We start from the raw sequence: 23,561 nt of genomic DNA on the forward strand, positions 1-23,561 counted from the left end.
TAAAATTTCTTTTGAACAGGCATCCGTTATTTCCGTTACTTGCTTTGTTATTCGAACGTTGTGAACAAGCGACGCAGTCAGCGGAGTGTCCGAATTCAGAAAGCTTCAATATGGATATCCAAGCGTTTGTTCAACACCAAGAACGGGATAGGAAGCCTTTCCTCGTAAACGACCCGGAAGTAGATGGTTTGGTATGTATTTTCATTTAAATATCTCATATAACCTCGATGCTAAACGGGACCCTAAAGCCAAAGTTATTTAAATATGTGGAATTCAGAAATAGCTATATAAAACCAATATTAATTTATTTGTTTGTTATGTTGTCTACATGTCATTTGAAAGTGTGAAATATAATGTTATCAACTTATATATTCTGTATGAAGTATATTTTGAATGATTTAATTGAAATATAAGTAATTAGCATGGATTTCTCAAAGAAATTATATAGTCTACTTTACCTATAAAAACTAAATGCACATGAAATACTTGATCGTTTATATAAGTGATTCTTAGACTTTGTGTCAATAGGTTTTTCGGGGCGATCCGAATATAACCCATAGATCTAAAATATTTCGCAGCATATGGTTTGAGAATTACTGATTTAAATCAGTGAGAAAAGAAATCAGTTTATCTCTCTGAAGAAAAGGTATCAATAAATATATTTTCAAAGATCCATTATAATCGCATGAAAAGAAGAACATGTTATTGACCCATACTTGTTCAGATATATCAACCGTTGACAATTCGCTACTAGATGAAAGGCGTAAACTTTCTTCCACAACTAAAGATCTTGGAAAGTATATTCTAAGTTACACTTCAGTGCTTCTATTTCGTCGCACCACATTGTATGAGAACGTTTCCTAGTTCCTTCTTGTCTTTTGATATTCAGTGTCGGCAAATCGCCGTAGGTAGTTAGAATATGATACTGTGCTTTGGATTCCGTGCAGAAGCAAAAGACCGTATCTACTGAAAAATTGCTTTTGAGAAAATTACTATTTTCTGTTTAGCTAGAAACCGTAAACTTATATGGTCGCCCCCTGTTTAGCTAGAATCTCCATGATCGTATGAGTAGCCTGGTGTTAATAAATCAGCTCGGCCAAATCTGCATACAGTCTTATGCCTTTATATATTAGTAGGAAACCAACTATTTGTCACATCGCCCAGTGCTGACATTTATCAGCTTGTTTGATCGGATAAACAGGTCTGCTACATTAACCCAGCTACGTGTAGATGTCATTGCTGCCAGCAGACGACCAATATCAAGAAGTACATTGGCAGATGACTACACAATAATAGGAGACCATTAGTGTGTGTGTGCACTACTTACCCATCACGGAAAGAAGCATTTATGGTAGGGTAAAATACCATAGAAGTGATTTGGACCTATTAGGTGTGACAGTCTCTGCTCTTCACCAATGAGTCCTAATTTTCTCTGGATTTAGATTTTCGATGAAGATTCATCTGGTGATGAGCAGGAACACATTTCCATCCATCTAACATAATTGAAAGAGATGCATGTGAGGTTATGGAAGATGAAATCTATTTTGGAGGACGCGCGGAACCTGTTCTATTGCGTGAAATATTATAGCTCGCTGATATAGGGATAATATCTTTGACTGTTATATTAGAACTTGTACACACGAGAGAGATGAGGATTTGCATACGCCAGATAATAATGCGCCCATCTTCACAGTTGACCGGTACATGAAGAACATCATATCCAAAGAATAGAGTGGCTGGCGTGGTCCCCAAGTCTTAATCCTATTAGCATATGTCAGATGATCGTGGCATATCCATAGTTGCCCTTGTTTCTCTCCATGAAACCTGCAAAATCTTGACAACAATGCAAGCAAGTACCATTGGATCAGATTCATATCTTGATTAGCAGTAATCAGCGTCGTTCTTAGACATGTATTGCTTTTTGATTGTATTTCCTATCTGATGCATAATGGATTTTTTTTTTTTTTTTTTTTTTTGGTGAATGTTTACGACTGATAGTAATCACTTTACGGTTCAAGTCAATGAAACATTATTTCCTCTGCAAAAGTACTCCAAGTGTCACTAGAATTGTTAGCTTTTCTCAGTGTATAGCACAGGGCTGCCAACATTCCAAATCTGCTCACCCGTATATGTACTGCTTGAGTCCTCCATATTCAATTTCGGTAAATTAGAACCTTATTTCAGTTAAACACATCCATGTATGTTTATTTTTTTAAAAAAAATCTATGTATACCAATATTTGTTAGAGGAACAAAATAAGGTTGATTTGAAACTGTAATTAACATTTATTTCTGAACAGACTTAAACTTACACTTGTTTTCATTTTTAGCAGCAGGATTTTTTTTTAAATATATAAGAGTAAAATTCTGTAGAGATCATATGAAAGTTAATTTTTACCATTAGTTCATATTTCGTAAATTTTCAGACACAGTCTCTTGCATCAGTCTAAGCATTTCCCATCATACTAAATACCCTTTCACAAAATGTATTGCTTGCAAGTATTGATAATACAAAAGAGCTAAATTAAACAACTCTGTTGAGCAGTGGCATAGCACACTTTTGCGGGCCCCCCCCCCGCAAAGTATAGAGAAGGGACCCTAGTTGTAAAGCCGACAGAAGTAAGTTTGAAGTTCTACTTCTTTAAATTTTTATTCATCGCAAGACTTCGGGGCCCCCTATACGTCGGGGCCCCCCGCACTGCGGGGGTTGCGGGGGCAGCTGCTACGCCACTGCTGTTGAGTCACGTATAGCTTGAAAAACTTTTAACCATTTACACCTAGCAGAAGAAGGCTGATAAATTTCTCATTGCACGTTTTCTTTAAAGTAGCGAATTCTGAACACAACCTGTCAATGTTTACGTTAACTTTAACATGATCCAAAACGTCAGTAACATCAGACCAATTGAAAAGTTTTTCCAAATTCAATGGTTCCGTATTTGTATATGGAATTTTCGTAATCATACCATTCCTTTAAGTACGAAAATGCCTTAACGGAGAAAGCGCAAACCAGTGTCAAAATTGTTAGTTCACCCGTACATTTTGAATAGCAATTCGGACTCCCGTATCTAGGCACGTAGCCAAGGGAGGGTCCGGATCCCACCCCCTTCGAGACCAGAAACGAAAAAAATTAAGGAAGGATGAAATAAAATGAAATGAGGAAAAGAAGGATCAGCGTTAAAAATAATAATAAAAAAACTACAGGAAGCTTTTGGTTACTCTTTCTTATGAGGAGATTTGTATTACTTGCAATACATGGTGGCGAGATGAGCGAGATATCCTGGAAGAGTCAGGGATTTTGAAATTTCTACAAAAGTTACAGAATTCTCAGAATTTCTGCTACTAGACAGGAAGATTTCAAGCTTCCGAAAGCATGGTACCGTCGATTAACAGTGTGGACATTTTTTAACATAATTTTTCGTCATCGCATCCTTGCAGAATCAAACATGTTATTTCAAAAACAATTTTCTACTGCTCCTTCTACTGCTCCTTCTACTGCTCCAATGGAATAATAAAAACAAAAAAATTATATGGAAAAGGAGTTCTATTAGCATTTGATTCAACGGAAAGAAAAACGCAGATATTGTAAAATATTTTACAAGACGACATTGAGTATGTACTTTTTATAATAGTGAATATGTACTTTTCATAATAGTTGAGATCATAATGAAAGGAAAATTGTTATATTCGAATGAACAAAGAAAGGAACGTAAATATTGTTAAATCTTTTTTCAATACTTCTTTTATTACTCGAGATTTCTTCATAGTTTGTTATTAAAATACTGCCAACATATCCTCATTTTATTGTCCTAACAAGCCAATATATGTGATAGTAAAGTAGCTTACATTGATCAAGCTCCTGAGTCTTCAGAATTTCATATCACCCCCACCCCCCGTTACGAAATCCTGGCTACGTGCCTGCCGTATCTGAGTTGCTAAACCCGTACAATACGGATGAAATCCGTACAGTTGGCAGCCCTGGTATAGCATATAGTAGATATTTATTCAGGTATAAGTAACATGTGCCCCAACAGTTGTTGATTTATTTATTGTACTATCTGATCTTCACTTATTTGTCATGACGACTAGTGTATTACATTTGTTATTATTACCACAATGTTCATTACGTTGCATTAATTAAATCAGTAATAATTCTCTCTTTTTTTTTAAATTTAAATTTTCAGATGATCAAAGCAATACAGGTGCTACGAATTCATCTTCTGGAGTTGGAAAAAGTGCAAGAACTGTGTAAAGACTTTTGTAATCGTTATATTACGTGTCTTAAAGGAAAAATGCAAAGTGAGAATCTGTTGCGGTCCGATTACGCGTACGAAAATAATAATAACAATAGTCCGGGAAGTAATCATAACAATTACAATTCTCAGCACCAGGCGCAGAATCTGCAGGTGAGAAGTAAGAGTTGGACACAGTACTATTCCTTTCATAATGTGTGTTATTCAAATACATATACTTGTAGATAGGTATCAAAATATTGGAAATGTCTTAACGAAAATTCAAATACATATAGATTTATCAAGATAATGGAAATATCTTAACGAAATGAAACCTATTTGATTAATATAGCGTTGGATCAATTATTTTGTCCTATAGTACAGCTTGTATTGTGTATTGAGCAGCAGGGTTCGAATTAGTGGTAGGAACAAACATTAGTTTTCTTTCTTTTTTCTTTTTTTTTAGACTTAAACAAAACTATTTCTTCTTTAAAAATCAAAAACTAGTTTAAGTTCTAAATCTAGTTCGGTTTCTAACACAAGTCGTCTTGCCTCTTCATTAACTTGTTTCGAAGTATTATTAGAACAAGAAAGAATACCGGCTTCGGCAAAAATTATACTGACTACAGCAGAAACCCAAAACAATTGAAGAATAAATGAAATCGGTTTCGAGAAAAATTAATCAATTTCGGTGAAAAACCGAATTGGTTTTGGAGAAAACAGAAATATTGGTTTTTCGGTTTTCTAGAAACCGATTTTGCCCATCCTTAGTTCAAATTAGGCTTAGGGGGAATTTTCTCCATTCATCAAAGAAAAATTTCTTCCTTGCCAGGAAAATATTCACTATATATATATATATATATATATATATATATATATATATATATATATATATATATATATATATATATATATATATATATATACACCCTCCATTCCAAAAGAAACCGAACTTTTGAAAACAAATAGTACCACTAGTGCCATCTGTTGTAATATTTTACCGGTAGATGGCGTAGTCCCTCATTGACAACTGGTATAAATGTCATGACATTTGTATGCACGGCAACAAAGTTATTGCGTTTCAACTGTCAGTGTGTTGTGTACATCGGTCGGAAAATGAGTTTCAAACAACGAGCTGCAATTGAGTTTTGTGTTAAACTGGGTAAAACTTTTAGTGAAACGCACCAAATGCTACAAAATGCATATGGTGATGAGTGTCTATCCCGTACGCAAGTTTACGAGTGGTTCAGGCGATTCAAATCGGGTAGAGAGACGCTGGATGATGACGAAAGATCAGGCCGTCCCAGAACCGGATTATCGGAAGAAAACATCGAAAAAGTGCGTGAATTCATCAAACATAACAAAAAATCGTCGGTGAAAGTTATTGAAATGAAATTAGGCATTCCTCAAACAACCGCATACCGCATTTTGACCGAAGTTTTGGGCCTTAAGAAGGTTAATTCGCGGTTTGTACCACACAAACTCACCGAAGACCAAAAAGTTGATCGAATTGCGCATTGCAAAGACATCGTTAAAAGTGCTCGGCAGGATCGAAACTTCTTGAAATCGATTGTAACTGGTGACGAGACGTGGTGTTTGGATATGAGCCCGAAACAAATCGGCAAAGTGCTGCATGGAGAGCGCCGGATGAAGGAACACCCAAAAAAAGTCGCTTGGTGAAGTCAAAAGTTAAAGTGATGCTGATTTGTTTTTACGATTCAAAAGGAATTATCCACAAAGAATTTGTTCAGCCCGGCCAGACAGTCACTGGAGAGTTTTACTTGGGCGTCATGAAGCGTTTGCTGGCAAGAATTCGTCGTATTCAGCCCGAATATCGCGAAATCGGCAGTTGGACTCTTGGACGATAATACACCATCGTTCGCGACTTGTAACTGAATTTTTGGTCAAAAATCACATTATTCGGTTGCATCATCCGCCCTATTCACCAGATCTCGCTCCGTGCGATTTCTATCTGTTCCCGAAACTGCATTTGGCGATGACAGGAAAGTGGCACGCATCGATTGATGCCATTGAGAAGGCGACGACCGCCGTCCTAAAGACCATTCCAATAAAGGACATGGAGAAGTCGTTTGACAACTTGTTGGAGCGTGCAAATATGTGTATCGATGCAGAAGGGGAATACATTGATTAATAAAAATGATTTGTTCCAAAATGTACATTACTTTTTTGTTTTTTTTTTAAAACGTTCGGTTTCTTTTGGAATGGAGGGTGTATATATAATGTGTGTGATCAATAACGTTTAAGATGGGGGTTGAAACTTCTGGGAATATGCTGAAATTCATCCGTATGTCCCTCAAACTAAGCTGGAACAGGTATGAATGTTGTATTGGCACATTATTGTCTTGAAAGATCATGGCGTTATTGTCGGCTATAGGGAACATACGTATGTACCATAGCATACCTGGTCACCTAAAATGTCCACATTATCACTGACAGTACTTCATACTTCGAGAATATGAATAGAACAAACGGCGTATCATGAAATTGGTACATATACCAGCAAAGATCCGCCGCCAGGTTTAACGGTAGGAAGCAGGTAGCTCGAAGTATTTGGGCATCTGCCATACATAAACTCTTTTTTATTGTTTCAGGAGATAAATGACTTATTGAATCATATTACTTTCTCAAATTATTGGCGGTTTGTGTTTTATATTTTTGACACAATAATTTTCGCACTATCGTATTGGCGACGGTGTCTCTAATTTTGTAGCCCTACTATCAAATCTGGTCTATTGCAAATACGAATATATATATTACACTACTTCGTGAACTTCTTTCTATTAACCAACATATCACTAAGACAAGATATTCGCATTGCAAAAATATTCAGTATTACTAACTCACGAAGTTACGTCTTGTAGTACACGAGTATTTCCATTATTTTGATAATTGTATGTATGGCAATATGTGATTATATGCCAATATATATATATATATATATATATATATATATATATATATATATATATATATATGATTTTGTTTTTAAAAAAAACTAATCCTTCACGCATGAATTGCATGCAGCAAAATTAATGTGTAAATAAATAAATAATATATATATATATATATATATATATATATATATATATATATATATATATATATATACTCTACTAAAGTTAGTAAAAAGGATCACGCCTAGAAGTTTCTTTTCTTTTTGTAAATATCAATCGCTGCAAGATGAGGATGTTCGTTGTCATCTAACGGCGCAATGTGTATCTTCTAGCATTTCTACATATATACGCCTTTGTTTCAATAGTAGAAATTGGGATATGGATAGCCAAGTCGCCGTTAACCGTGAAGATATTAACGAACTCGACCGAGATCGTCGCTCTAATAAACAAATACATAAAATTTAAATAAAAACTTTAAAAAATTCGCTTTTGGTCAAGAGTTATTGTGCGGAGTAACGTATGAACATAGTAACATTACAATTGTAAAATGCCTGCTAGCATGATCTTAATAAATGAATTATTGCTGTTATTTCCAATTTAACAACAATAATTCATTTATATGTTTAAACAGTAACAATTACCACCCCTCTCTTTCCGCCTCATATTACCGCATACAATATTTTCACCCATCTCATTTTGCGTTCCTTTGTGTTTAGTTCGTAGATGTTAATTCATATTTTTTGAATCAAGAAGTCCTCATATATCAAATTTCTCGCGTTTTCATTCAATCGTTGAAAGCAACGCGTGATAATAGATGATGTTCCTCTTTCCTCCTTCCTTCGGGTGAAATTTTGAAAATTCGTGGAAATTATGTGTATCTAAAAGTACTCATATACGAAGTTTCATTTGCGTACATTCTGTAGTTAAAAACTTGCAATTCCCTGTGCAAATATCGTATTTGGTTCTTCCCCTTCACCCACCTTGGTGTAGAACTACCGGTATTCGTGTAGCTGATTTGGGTCGTAGCTGATTGTGTTTGTCAAAGAACAGAGAGTTTCCACATTTCAAATTCTGCTTCTTTGTGTAGCTTTAAATAATAATAATATTAACAACAACAATAATAATAATAATAATAATAATAATAATAATAATAATAATAATAATAATAATAATAATAATAATAATAATAATAATAATAATAATAATAATAAATTTTAAAAATCCTTCTCTTTCTGACCTCTAAAGTGGAAATTCTAAAATTCATACAGATGAATGGCATGTTCATATGATGTGTACTAAATCTCTTCGTGTACCAAATTTTGTGCATGTTCATCCAGTGCTTTAAAAAGAAGGCTCACCTGCCTCAAGTGAACGCCTTTTTAAATTCATCACACTTCCCACGTAGTCTCAATAAAGAAAAATTTGGGCTCTGCGCGCCCAACGGTTGAAAATCGATGTTTAATATTAGTAAAATTTCCCATGTAATAGTGTTTTTCGCACAATTTGTGTCACCTTTACCGCTCCATTAAAAAAATATAAAGTAGTAAGTGCAAGCGTATAACATCGAGAAGACAACCTTCTGTTAAATGAAACAAGAATTATCCAAATCGGTTGTGAAATTCTGCAGTTTACCTCTAACGAACACACAAACGTTATTTTTATAGCAAATAAATACATCGACCAAAAACGCCTGAATTCTGTATACGAGGTGTCGCAGGAATGCCACATTGATTTGAATCTACTAGTCCAACAGTAGATCCCGTGATTCCAGCAAAGTACCGGCAGGAATACCTATTTCCGTGTTTTACCAGTTGCTCCAAAAAGTCCCACAGATCTATTGGATTTAAATATGAGGACTTTGCGGGCAAGATCAGGTGCAGCATGGCAACTGAATTTCTCAAACTATATATACGGTATGTATAAACGGTTTCTGATGCTGTTTTGTGTTTAGACGCTTGTTAGACCAGTGTTGGATCATTCCTTGTGAAAACTTTGATATTCTACCTTGATATATCAGCAAATCGAGCAACTACGTTTACTGTGTGTCCATGGGTGCACACAAACGTAATGACCCCGATTTGCTATTCTGTGACATCTTTGTTTCAACCTCTCTTGACGAGTAGTTTCTATATAACCAATACAAGAATTATGCGGTGACGAATCATTTAGTCATGCGTTACCAGTATAATACCTTTATATCAATAGAAATGGGCAAATGTTAGTTCTAAATGAGACTGAGGATCTTTATTTTCTATTTATTCTTTTTTTTTTCAATATGCTTGTATACGTCATTATAATGTATATTAAAATTATGAAGCATATAATACAGTATTTCATAAAGCACAATTCGTAAGTTAGTTATTTAATTTAGAAAGAGAGAGTTTGAAATCAACGGACGATATTCTCGTTAAAACTGCTATGTTTTTATATGGAAGTATATTTGTAGGAAGACATAGAATCTGATTGAAGTGTTGTTCAAGTGGATAGGTGTAGCTTAATAGATCACAAAATACCCACGCATGCAGACCTATCATTTGTTTCTTTTATCAGTTATTTTTTTATGTATTAAAGGAAGCTATGAAGAATATGTCTACAGATTTGCATTAGATTCAAATAATAGTTAATGTGTAAAGCAAACTATTGTCCGCTGCGCCAAAACTTTAAGTGAATAATGAGCTAAAATACAAATACATTTCTTTAAATTAAGTTTTAATATTCTCAAATTCTTTCAAGCAGATAACGGTTGAGGACTATACAATTATATTGTCACTTGTTGCAAAGTGAACATAAATTATCGGGTTGCACAATTAGCTTTGAAGAATCGTAAGTGTAACAATATTCATTAATAGTATTCTACACTATCAGAAATTATCATACATTACATCATTGAAAGTTAATTAGAAAACAAAAGCAGGATTCATTTGCTTGCAACAGTGTTGATTTCGTTTACGGTTATGTGGGCAGTAATGAATTATATTAGGTCATTCAACAAGATACAAGAATTGAATCAAGGTAATTAATATTATTTTAAATAAAATGCATAATTTATGAAATCGTAGTAATGGAGAGTAAAACAAATTAATATTCTTTTCCATATTCTATAAGATGTGATAATTTCAAGTTGCAAAATATTGGAAAACATTGATTAATTATCTAGAATATACAAGAGACCTATCATACTCTCATAGCTTAATGTACATATGCAGTGAAATAATTTTGCTGGAATCTTTTCTCTCTACCTTCCTCCATCCACCTCCGCCTACATCTTACAGTTCTAATAATATAATTTGAATACGTAGTTGAGTTTCTTCTGTTTATTTGAAATATTACTTCTAATGTCTTTTGTTTTCTAGTTAAAAAATTGTACGATCGCATTTTCTAGCCAAATCTCACAGAAATGTTCCATAAATATGTCTTAAAGTAGGTAAAATATTGTTCTGGCTTATTCGTCAAAAAATTAATTGAAAATTTAATAGAGAATACGCATGTTAGGGTAGTATTAACAGTTGAAATCAGTTGTATGTGAAAATGTCCTACTCGATAACAAGCGTTTAGCTGTTTGCGATTTTGACATTTAGAACTCACAAGATAATGTTTCAGAGACATACTGTTGAACTTATTAATTTGAAGTTGAACAAGCTTGGTAAAATTTAAAATTTGTTAACTAAGAACTTTAGTTCAAATTAGTTGTCTTGTAATGCAGAAAAATGTCTTCATTAGTAAATATTCCTTAATAGTTTTGTGTCAGTTTTATCTTGAGACACACACTGCAAGAGTGAATTATCGTCTCAGACTAATTTCAAGTAGCAAAGATATAAATATTATCCTATTCTTATTTTTGTTCGTATCAGTTACTTTTTTGTTTATTTTTTGTTTACTGTTTTTACATACAATAATGAAACAAGAAGTAGTTTCAGTTGACTGTAATACTAGATGATGGGTTACGTGGAGCAGTGAATGTGTGGACTGATTCTAGGTGGTCACCACAGGCGCACAGGTGCTAGTCCAGCAACCAACGCAGATTGCCTACCAGATGGTGCAGACACCGCAGGGATTGATGGCACAGCCTATCCAGATTCAGGGTCCTCCTAATGTGACCGTCCCGTCAGGACCTCCAAGTGTTCCCCCGTCACCTGGCATCATCCACGGTAGTACTCCCCTCTCTCAGATTGGGGCCAACCCCTGCCCGCCCCCCCAGGACAACTCCTTGCTACAGAGTGAGTGTCGGGGCTGTTGCGGTTCAGTAATGTTGGTTCCCTAGTTGTCGTTTCTCCATAATATGTCTTTTTGCTATTAAATTTTGATATTCGTATCCATGTATAGAGTCATTCTGTGACAGATTCAGCAATCTTTGCAGGTTGATGTTCCATTAATATTATAATACTAAATCATTTCGCGTTTTATTAATTTGTAAGACAGAATATAAAAAGAATCTACATAAAACGGTCACAAAAAAGCCGAAACAATAAAATAACAAAACTGTACAAGTGATTATGTTTTTACAAATATTTTCTGTTTTTTTTTTTTTTTATTATTATTATTTATGGTAAGATTTCAGAATTAATTGTTGATATTTTCATCAGAGCTATTACGCTAATGACTGTTCGTTGCGCTAAAGAGTTTCAACTCTGTAGTAGCCAACACAAAACAACTACGAGATACATACACTTAAGGGGCTCTTGAGTTCTGTATTAAAATAATAGTTCAACAAAGTATTATTTTAAATCCTCTTTTCTGCTAATAACATGGCAATTAATTTTATTCCAATTGATTTTACTGTATATAACATATTAGTATGGGGAGTGATATTTTCCTATTACTGATGGTCTATTGAACCGAATCAAACATGAGTAAATGTTTTTCAGTTATTGAGCATTTTTTATTTTTATATTGTCCAGATACATTTCTCGGAATTACTTAGATCAAATTAAGTTGAGAAATTATTGAGTGTTAATAAAAATTTCAACGTAAATAAGCTCTATGTTGAAAACGTAAGTATTATTTTTGCAATAACTATCTTTTTTTTTTCTTTTGTCGCCAATACTTTAGTCCTTCATATAACTATCATTATACAAAATAGCAACTTTATTGATTTTAAGACATTCCAGTTGTTTAATTATTTGTGAAATTCTTTGTTATGTGATCATTTCTATTCACTGCGGCTAAAAGTAATAAAATGCTTTTACTACACACAATACCACAAAATTATACATCTACTTATAGCGTAATATTTCTAGCGAAACAGTTTAAACATATATATATATATAGTACATATTTCAACATTATAAAGCTTGCATCATTTTTCAGTACTATATATAAAAGTAATTATTCATTGATAGTAAGTAATTTAAAGACAGAATTAATTCTAATTTGAAAATGTGTGTACGAAAGAATGCAGATTTCTAAGGCATTGTACATATAATGGAATTGAGTAAATCTAAAGAGCTCCTCAGTGAAGTTCTATTTAACTACCTTATTTGTTCTATTTGGTTTTAAAGTTCTGTAATTATATGTAACAATGTTTAAGAATCAGAAGTCTTTGAAATTCGCAACGGAAAAACAAAGAAAAAAAATCAAAATAATAATAATCTAGCACTAAGCTTTTTCATACTGAATTTAAATGTTTAATAAGACTCAATTTATTATTTAGATAAATCAGTTATTGACAGTAATTTTTCATTGATATGATCGTTAATGAAAGCAAGGGACATTTAATTCTTTCCTCGCCTGAAATTTGCTGTTCCAGTTAAAAGATTCTGTTACTTCCAAATTCCGGTTAGACTTCAAGAGTAATATTATGGAGAAATGACACTTTCTAGCTTTATACAATTAATATTTCTCTTTTGGAATAAGATTTTATGATTAATACTAATTTGATAACTTTCATAGTTGGTTGGCTCAAAAAGTGTAGTTCTTTTAGCGAAAATTGTTTAATAATCTATGTTTGCAATTCAATAATTGTAATAATTTTTGTTCCCTCTTTCAGCATTCCCAATAATTTGCATAGAAAGGAACTTTGCTGTATTCGTATATTTTTAAATAGAATAAATCGTGTTTTTGTTTCTTTACTGCTTGTAAAGAGCTATTTTAGAGCGGAGAAACTTCTGAGTCGCTTGAAAAAGTACAGACGTTGAATAACGGTTTCAAAGGAACAACATTTGTATATATACAATGTGGCGCAAATATACCTATTAATTTAAATTGTAAAAACTACTGAATGAAAAGGTATGAAGTTCTCATTTAAATTTTAGTTACGACTACATACCCTACCATTTACTGTACAGCATTTTCAATAAATATTTTTCCTCAACATCAACGATTTTATGAATCTCATTTCAAAATTTGATTCGTATTTGTGAAGAATATCTGCTGAAATGGCACAAGTTTCACATTCTATGGGTGATTTTAGATCTTCCGAAGATTTAGGTTTCTTCTGATAAACTGATTGACAAACAGCCAGGTACATACAATGTGTCCGTCAAATTTTATATCTTAGTTCCCGAGAAAATCACTTTTAAAGTTGATAGGTACGCTTTGCGCCACACTGTATATATTAGGAGAAAGAGAGTAAATGAAACGATACGAAATTATTCAGTGCAAAAATTAACGAAGTAATTATATATCTATTAAAACATATTCAGATCAAGCTGACAGTAGCTACAATCGGCATCAAAATTTCTGTTCCGTTGTTAAAAGCACTGTATTGAGCTTGTGACACAGTTCAACAAAATTTTGCTGAATTTGCAACACAACAATGTCTAAGAGAACAGTATAAAATAAATATTGGAATTTCAATAGAGCGTATGGAATACATTGTAATATTAATTATGTACTAACCTGAATAATATTCCTCCCAATTGTATTGCTTTTCTCCGATATTTCGAAAGCTCTGTTCAGGCATTCTTTCTCAAGGTCACATGACTTAAGTGTTTATTTCTGTAGAGTCTTCACATTGTTCGAAACATCAGAGGAAAAAACAAAACAATACAATTGAAAGGAATATTATTTAGTTTAATAGATAATTAATAAATACTGGAACTTTTGGACAAATAGGAAAAATAACAAAGGGCAAGATTTATGTTGCTATCTGTAAGAGTCAAGATCTTGATTCAGAGAGCAATGACAGATACGTTCGTATTGTAAACTCTGATTTTTATCAATTTTTTTAGCATGTTGACAGTCATGATTTAGAATTTCTAGAAAGGGAAAAAATATGTAATAATTCTTTATGAAACCGAAACAATATAATTTGATTTAAGAGCAGTTATCCTTAAAATTCGGTTTGTTTTACAGAAATTAATCTTCGTGTTATGTTTATTTGATTTCTGCTTTATCATTTGAATGTATCCGGACTAGTCATAGTGAAGAATACTATCCTTGCTATGTCATATCTTAGATGTTGTCTGTAGCGTGTCAGCTTGACACATTTTCCAAAATCGAAGTGCATCAAACCTAAAACTCGATTATCCGCGCCTGGATATCTGATTTGCAGATCAACCATATCAAATCCAAGTAAAAAAGAAAATACTGTAAAGTAAAGTAAAACTCAGCTTGAAAGTTTGCGTACCTTTTAAATTTCTTGATTTTGTGATAAAAATGTATACTTTCATTTAAAAGCTACTGTTTATATCTTTATGTATATATATTACGAAAAAGGCAGTAAAATCTCTTTTGAATGACATTACTCTGGTTGGGTTACGATATAAGGGCAAGATCAGTAGGCAATTATGTCGAAACGTCACTTTTCCTTACCAAAGACTCCCACTGCTCAGGTGAAATCCTAAATATATAATTGAACTTAGTTTAAGTAGGGAGAGAAAGAATGTTCGTAATGAATTTTGGATTACTTGCTCGTTCTATCAATCATGAATTCTGATAATCTAGTTTTATATATCGTTGCGCGCGAGAGGTTGGGGAGTTTATGTATTTAGTGTTAATTTTAAGAATATTCATGATGGACATAATACAGTTTGAATAGGTTTTTTTCTTTTTCTTTTTTCTTTTCTTTTCTTTTTCTTTTTCTTTTTTTGTCTTAAATATTTAATCTATCAGTGTAATTTTTTTATTGTCGACACTTTTGTGTTTGTAGGCTCCCTGTCTCCGGCGCCAACTACTCCAGGCTCAGTGGAAGATGAGGACGAATATCTAAGTAAAAAAAAGCAGAAACGAGGTGTATTGCCAAAACACGCTACTAGTATTATGAGGTCATGGCTGTTTCAACATTTGGTGGTGAGTTCCTCAATTCAGATATTGAGCAAATACATGAAAGTACTTCCAAGTGTACCAGTACAAAACTCCCAGGCTAAATATATTTGATTATATTGATTGTTGTATCAGAAGAAAGAAAAAAAAGATTAGTTCATCATTAAGACTTGTTAAGAGTTATGAGGTGACCAATCATAGTTCACTCTTTTATGTATTAAATCAAATCGATATTAAATTAGAGAGAATTGGATATATCGATCCATCTAGTCATATGCTGGTGAAAATTAAAATTTCATCAGTGAAATCCGTTTTAAAATACGATTCTATTTATTAATTCATACTTTGTTCTTAAGTATAGTAGAGGAGATGCTGGAAAGTTCTTGGTTTTGCCCAGAAAGAATAGAACTACACGGAAGCAGTTGCACTTTTTCTAACTCTTGTTGGGCCTGAAACCAAGTCTCCGAATGATGCCTCATGAGGTGTTTCTTCGAATTTGGGCACAAGTGATAATGAGAGGAAGCTAGGTCATGCGTATAGAGGGGATGGCAAACTAATTGAAATCCCAAGGTCGTCATTTGGCAGCTACCGTTAGGGTGTGAGCTAGGCAATGTCGTATAAAATGAGAATCCCTTTGGACATCTTTCCTCGGCGTTTTGTCTTAATATGCGCCGGTGATAGTAGAGTTTCGAGGTAGGTAGTCCATCAATTTGGACCATCTTTGCAGTAATCATTGGAGTACCGTCTTTGTCCCAGAAAATTGAAGTCATGCCTTCTTTGCCGATTTCTGGGTGCTGAGCTTCTTTGGCTCCGAAGACCCGAAGTAGCGCCACTCCGTTGACTGATCCTTGGTCTCAGAACCATAGATATAAAGAGCCAGGAGCACTGGCCTCAAAATGGGCCAAAACTGCCTTAGATACAACTCGTTTCTTCTTCGAATGCTTTTCAGACATTTCGGTACCCCTTTGCTGAAAGCTTGCGCATATTCAGTATCTGCCCTGTTTTTGGGTAGTATTTTCCTGTTCTCAAGAATTAGTTCATGAATAGCATTACATGTTGCCGAGTAAGTTAATGTTGGAGGGCACCCACTGCAGGGCTGATCTTTAACAGTGAAATTGCCAGTCTTTAAACGACTTTTACAAGTTTTGATGATACTGTGGGAAGTACACTGCTCCCCCAATGTTTGGCATAAATCGGTGTGAATGTTCTTTTGTATACTTTCCCTAAAGAAACAAAAAAACATAATGATAATCTGACATTTCAAAGCTATGAAACTTGCCTAAGCCTCCACCCTTATGCATCAAATTTGGGGAGGGATCGAAAAAATGTATATTTGCACCATTACATATTAAGCTTTCATATAAACCAACACATAAGGTTTTATGTGGATGAGAGGGAGCAAAGCGAAGACCTTTTTACCACCCCATTGTTTTGTAATCTCACTGAACTCCAGAAATGCAATGTAAGTATGAGTTTATTTTATAGTGAGTTATACGTTGAACATTTTTATGCTGGTGTTTTCATTAATATCTGAATGAATACCTGCTTGACAATGTAAAAGATATACCTCTTTTTCTAGTATTTGCATTTATTATAAATAGTTCAAACGGTATTCACCAGGTTATGGCATATGCTGATGATGTATATTTAATAGGGGATGATAGGAGAACAATAGAAAGAAATGCAGAGATCTTATTAAACGCATGCAGGGACATGGGTTTAGAAATAAATGCAGAGAAAACTAAATACATGGAAGTGCGTCGGGACCGTAATACGGCAAATTATGGATGCGTTAAAATATTAAATAATACTTTTGATAAAGTGAATAGTTTCAGATATCTAGGATCAATGTTAACATACGAAAATCATATTCACGAAGAAATTAAATGTCGACTGAAAGCAGGAATTCGTGTTAGTATTCGGTTCAAAATCTCTTGTTCGAGGAATTTGAAGCTTAAAATATACAAAACGATAATCATGCCTGTTGTTCTGTATGGTTGCGAAACATGGTCGCTTACTCTGAGGGAAGAACATAGACTGAAAGTATTTGAGAACAAGGTCCTGAGACGAATATTCGGACCCAAGAGGAACGGGAATGGGGAATGGCGGAAACTTCATGACGAGGAACTACATAATTTATACTGTTTACCCAACATTGTTAGGGTCATCAAGTCTAGGAGGCTTAGATGGGCAGGTCATGTAGCTAGAATGGAAGAAAGTAGAAACGCTTTCAAAGTCTTTACTGGAAGACCAATCGGAAAACGACCATTAGGAAGACCTAGGCGCAGATGGGAGAACAATATTAAGATGGATCTCGCAGAGATTGGAATACAAAGTAGAAACTGGATGCAGTTAGCTAAGGATAGAAGTCAGTGGAGAGTTTTTGTGAACGCGGCATTGAACCTCCGGGTTCCATAGGCCATAGAGTTAGTTAGTTAGTTTTAATAAATAGTTTATTTTTGAAAGTAAGTTTCTTAATAATCTATACAGGATAATAATTTAATCACGTCTTTTCTTATAGTTGTTGGTACGTATGTAGCTATTTCTAAAAAAATTAGTTCATTTTCCTAATTTTTCCCTTCATTTTTATAAAGAATTTCAGATGGTAATGCATAATTTAGCTGGTTTCCATCTGGAAAATATTAATTATTTTTCCGACCGTAGAATACATTCGTGCTTCATCGAATTCTTCGATAATTTGTATTGTGTTTCTTCCCGCTAATTTATAACCTTCATTTCTCTCATATAATATTGTTTATGAATAACAAAAATTATTATAAAATTTTTATTTTACTAAGGTACCTAAATATGCAGTTTCCTCATATTTATTTTCTTCATGTTGTATCTTAATTGAATTATTCAGATACTGAATGTTAAACAATATAACCCATTGAGCAAGGCTATGTGATAATATATATAAAACACACAATCACGTAACAGTTTCAACACACTAACTGTGTCGTCATGTGGAAGTCTGATGAAGACACAGTTATTGAGTTGAAACTATTACGTGATTGTCTGTTTTATATATATTATCACCTAGCCTTGCTCAGTGTGTTGTTATGTTTAGTTTGATAATATGAAAACAAGGCTGGATAGAATAGTTATACTGAATGTTATGGAGCTGAAAGTGACGTACAGTTATCTTTCAGATGAAAGTAGAACTGTAGTGATTATTCTGGATTTTATGTTGAGAGTTAATGACCCATACTTCTATCGTTAGTGAGTTTGCCCACCGACTGACTGACTGATTTTTTTTTCTTTCTTTACTTACCTTCTTGTAGTTGCATTATCTAACATGATATTTAATATTTTTAATTGGATTGCTGCCCAAGTCTTCAGAATGTTGAAGTTGAAAAATAAATTAAGAAGATAGGATAGATACAAAGAGAAACTTAAAGACTAGTCAGAATTATGCAACACAAATTGCAGATACAAATTATTATTTGTAAAGGTATACTATATGTTTATAAATAACTACACAAAGTAACTTGTGCCATTCATCTTCCACTTGTTCTGCAAATATAGCTAACAATCACATTTTATAGAAATGCTGTGTTATATGCATATACAAAAGTGGTAAATAACTCCTCATCTTTTTTGACCATTGTTTGCTACCGGCTACGTTGTTATGATATTTTTTCCGTACTTCTAACCTAGTGTCTATTAAAACAGACACAGAGTTTAGTTCGTTACATAAAAACTTACTAACTACCGCTGTGGTCTATGGAACCCTGAGGTTCAATGCCGCGTTCTCAAAAGCTCTTCATTACTTCCATCCTTAACTAACTCGATCCAGTTTCTACTTTGTATTCCTATTCGTGCGAGATCTACCTTAATATTTTCCTTCCATTGGTGCCTAGGTCTTTCCAATGGTCGTTTTCCGATTGGATTTCCAATTAAATTTTGAACTCGTTCCTACTTTCTTCCATTCTTGCTATATGTCGTGCCCACCTGAGCTTCCTAGATTTGATGATCCCAACGATGTTCGGTAAACGGTGTAAATTATGCAGTTTCTTGTTATGAAGTTTCCTCATTTCCGTTCTTCTTGGGTCCGAATATTCGTCTCAGGATTTTATTCTCAAATACTTTCAGTCTGCGTTATTCCCTCAGAGTAAGCTACCATATTTCGCAACCATATAGCACAACAGGCATGATTATCTCTTTTTATATTTTAAGCTTCAGATTCCTCGACAGAATTCGCGACGACAAAAGATTTTGAACTGAATAATAACACGAATTCCTCGCGTTCAGACGATATTTAATTTCTTTGTGGATATGGTTTTAGTCTGTTAATATTGATCCTAGATGTTTGAAAGTATCCACTTTATCGAAAGTATTAGTTCGTTACATACTGAAACAAACTAAAATAAATAAATAAAATTAAAAAAGCTTCAGTAGAAATTATTTTTCTTTCCCTCGTAGCATCCGTATCCAACAGAAGACGAAAAGCGCCAAATAGCTGCTCAGACAAACCTAACTCTTCTCCAAGTCAACAACTGGTTTATCAATGCCAGACGACGAATTCTTCAACCAATGTTAGATGCCTCGAATCCAGACTCTAGCCATAAAGCGAAGAAAGCCAAAACCCAAAGTACAAAGCAAGCAGCGCAACGATTCTGGCCAGACAATATAGCCAACCTTCAACCTCAGCTCTCTGGGAGTGACGACCACAACGGTGCACCAAATACAGGTGAGTACATTGCTTTTCTTTGCTAATTCACAAGTAGTTTCCCACATACACGTAAACCAACAGATCTCTTCTTGTTAACCTCAACCATGGGTTGGTAGGCAACATGGAAATTTTAAAGCTTTTCTCTTCGTTGGAAGAGCTGTTTTATACTTTGATAAGGTCTCTTCTTTGTAAGTGCATTCTGTGCCAACTGATATTCGATCCTTGGTCTACCTCTTCCTAGTTTTTCTTCTGTCCTTCCCTCTATCAGCACGGTGATCCAATCGGAGTGCCGAATAAGATGGCCAAGCATGGTGTTTCAATCTTTCCTATTATTTTCTTGATCTGTCGCCCTTCATTAGTGCTATACAGCTATAACTCTTACTATTAAAAATAACTACTTCCAAACTAAGCTATTCTTTATTTACGAATACGGGTACATGCACACAAACTTCAAATATACTTTACTAATTATTATCTCCATGCTCTAAATAATATTCTTCACAGTACTTATGGCATGCCCACTTGCATACTCCAACTTCAATTAGCTTCCTGTAGTATGTCTTCATTCCTTTTCCTTTCGGTCCATGATATGCGTAGCATTTTGCGCCAACACCACATTTCAAATGCTTCCAGGTTGGATATTTTAGCTTTTCTCAATGTCCTCGTCTCTGATTCATAAGGTGCCAAGCTCCATACTAGAGTCTTAATAAAACGTCCAATGGCACATTTCTTGATGTTAGCAGTCCTCTTTTCCTATTGAATGCTTGTTTAGCCTGCGCTATTTCTGGAACTTAAGTCTTTTTCACTTTTTCTGTCCGAGGATATTACACTTCCTAACTAGGGGAACGTCTTAACGTCTTCGATTTTCTCTCCATCTACCCATACGCTTGCCCCTTTCTGTCCTGCTCTTGTGCACTTTATCACTTTGGTTTTCTTCTTATTTTTATTATCATTTTGCATGTTTTATCCAGTTGGTCGTTCAAGTTTGAAAGTGCTTCCTGCAAGTCCTTTTCATTCTCTGCTATCAGTGCTAACCTTATTGTGCTCAAACGTGGACATTTACTTTTACTTCTTTCTCGTTTTCATCACAGAATTCTTTCATAGCCTCTTCTATATAGAGTTGAACAGGAGAGGTGATAGTCCACATTCTTGCCTTACTCCTTGCCAGCAGGTAAGAAGTAAAAATTTAAAAAAAAAAAAAAAAAAAAAAAAAAGCAGAGGAAAATGTAATTGGAAGATGAATTCGCTAGGAATATTGCCTCTCTGGAACTTTATTATCTACTTACTGTGAAGAAATTGTGAAGAAAAGTGTACAGAGAAAAATCCATATTTCGCCAGAGATAATATTAGGTGTATACAGTTCACGGTGTAGCAGATGATATGGCTTTTAGAGATGAATTTTGGTTACTGTGATAACAGTTTTTGTGCTTTGTGATGTTAGTATACAATGAATGAGTTTCTTCATTGAATATGGTTATTTAATTCTTGTGGAAGTGTTACACATTGTCCCGTACGATCCTCGACGCCAATAAGTTCTCTGTGATTGACCCATCTCCTGTTCCAATTTGCACTATCTTTGTAGAGAATACTATAGAACATTTAATTGGATCGAGTGGAAAATCAATGGGGAAGTGTTAGATATTATAGGGAAGAAAAAAAGAAAATTGGAAATAAGTAAAAAGAGAAAAAGAACTGGCTGGAAAATTGTTTAAATTGTACTGTAACGCACATTATTTAAGAGATGATGGAAGGAAAAAAGGAGCGAAATAAAAAAAATACTATTATAATGAATAATTTTTTCGAAGAAGTTAACTGGGGACCATAGTGTATGTGTTAACTTCTTAATTGCAAAAACTGGGATAATGATGATGATTACACCTGAAAACTTGGTATGAAATTTTAATTGTCAGAAGAAAAGTTAGGAAGGAAATGCTTTAATTTGAGGAAATCAACACAGTGAGTCATGGAAAGGAAAATAATTTTTCTTATTATTATAAAAACAGTATTCTGATTTTATTTGCAATTCCATAACAAATTGACTCCCATCAAAGAGAAGAAGAAAAATCCGGGGAAAGCCCTCAGACCACAGTTCGGCTAAATGAACTATAACTTCCGCCCCCATCATCCACAATTAGTGGATAATTTCTTGTTGGGAAATATACTTGACAGATTCCGTGGCCTAAACACTCTCTGTACCTCAACCCATTGATCAAGTATGAAACGCCTTGGAAAAGAGGATTGTAACTCATTATCCATCTGCCCCAAACCCTTCCAGACTTCAGAAATCTTTTGCTGAGCTGATGGAATGCTTTACTCCAAGAACGTCTCAACAACCTCATAAATAGCATAGGAAACAGTTGTGCGACATGTATTGCAGTTTGAAATACCACTTCCCTATTAGTGGCTGTACAGGATCCCTAGGAATATCTGAATCTTATCTGTCCCTTTGGTCCATATCGTGCTTTTCTTTGTGTCTCTTTCATACATTCGGTTCTGTTTCTGCTTCTACGTATTGTACACTCCCAGACATGTGTGGAATTTCATTGCGTACTTAACGTCTATTAGCATCTTAGGTTTTTCATTGTCACTCTAAGTTTGGCTATGTATGCATGTTATTTGTAGTTACATAACATGCGAAAATAATATATATTAGCTGTTAAACGAAAGTGTAAAGTTATAATGTTTATTTGCGAGCAATAACAGAGAAATGAAATTATGATTAAATAGTATGTTCTCAATAAAACTGTCATTTATGCTTTACACTTTCAAAGTATTTTCTAATTCCTGATTTTCCCATTATATTTATTGCGCAAGAACTGCAGCATTCTCAAGGTAAATAATTAGATGCAGCCCATACTGGTTCCTAAATAATTCCTTAGATCGCTTGTGATAGGTCTCACAGTTTTTGAGCTGTGTAGCTTTAAACTTAAATTTCCGTCATCTTCGTTACCTTTAACTTTTCAAAACGAATTTTGTGATTTTTTTTTTTCTTCTACAGTATCCTACATGATGGTTGTTGGATGCAATATAGTGCCGAATCTGTTTTTTATCTGTTACTGTAATTTTCTTTCTCCTTCTTCCCCTATCTGCCTGAAGATGCGCAAGCAAAACCACTTACTGTTTATTTTTATTGTGTCTGTGTTACAATATTTGATCCAATATTTAGTGTGATTTGCTTCTCTTCGAGATTACCATATATGAATGGAGTTTGGTTAAAAGCGCATCAATTCAATTTATTAACCTTTTCAAAACTACTTTCGTAGGCCACTGAAACACGTTATGAAAATGGTTATATTAAGCAAAATATTTACTCTTGTTAAAGAGGCGTTTGATCATAATTTTCTAAAGGTTTTATTCTGTGGACTGCTGCTCTTTTACCAAAACTTAATTCATATACACCTTTCCTGAAGATATTTTTTAAATACAATTTCTCTAGCCAGTTTTTAAAATTCTTGTATTTATGAAATGAAATATATGTCCACAATTAGTGGATATATACTTGACAGATTATATATATAATATTAGGGTGGCAATCAGTTAT

At 34.0% G+C, this 23,561-nt stretch overlaps 1 protein-coding gene across 4 annotated transcripts in view; it reads left to right on the plus strand.

Annotated features, from left to right (window-relative positions):
• Positions 1-23,561, plus strand: part of LOC145662578 (homeobox protein PKNOX2-like) — a 482,520-nt gene that overhangs the window by 441,396 nt on the left and 17,563 nt on the right. For 3 of the 4 annotated variants that reach the window (XM_081728277.1, XM_081728278.1, XM_081728279.1), the window contains exons 3-7: positions 20-191; positions 4,181-4,402; positions 11,120-11,360; positions 15,233-15,372; positions 19,771-20,038. In XM_081728277.1, the coding sequence (XP_081584403.1) occupies positions 20-191; positions 4,181-4,402; positions 11,120-11,360; positions 15,233-15,372; positions 19,771-20,038 (1,043 nt within the window). The remainder of the gene's footprint in view (positions 1-19; positions 192-4,180; positions 4,403-11,119; positions 11,361-15,232; positions 15,373-19,770; positions 20,039-23,561) is intronic. The other variant, XM_081728280.1, reaches the window with a different exon arrangement.

This window comes from Thermobia domestica, chromosome 10, assembly GCF_964235325.1.
Source record: "Thermobia domestica chromosome 10, izTheDome1.hap1.1, whole genome shotgun sequence".
In the NCBI taxonomy this organism is placed as follows: domain Eukaryota; kingdom Metazoa; phylum Arthropoda; class Insecta; order Zygentoma; family Lepismatidae; genus Thermobia; species Thermobia domestica.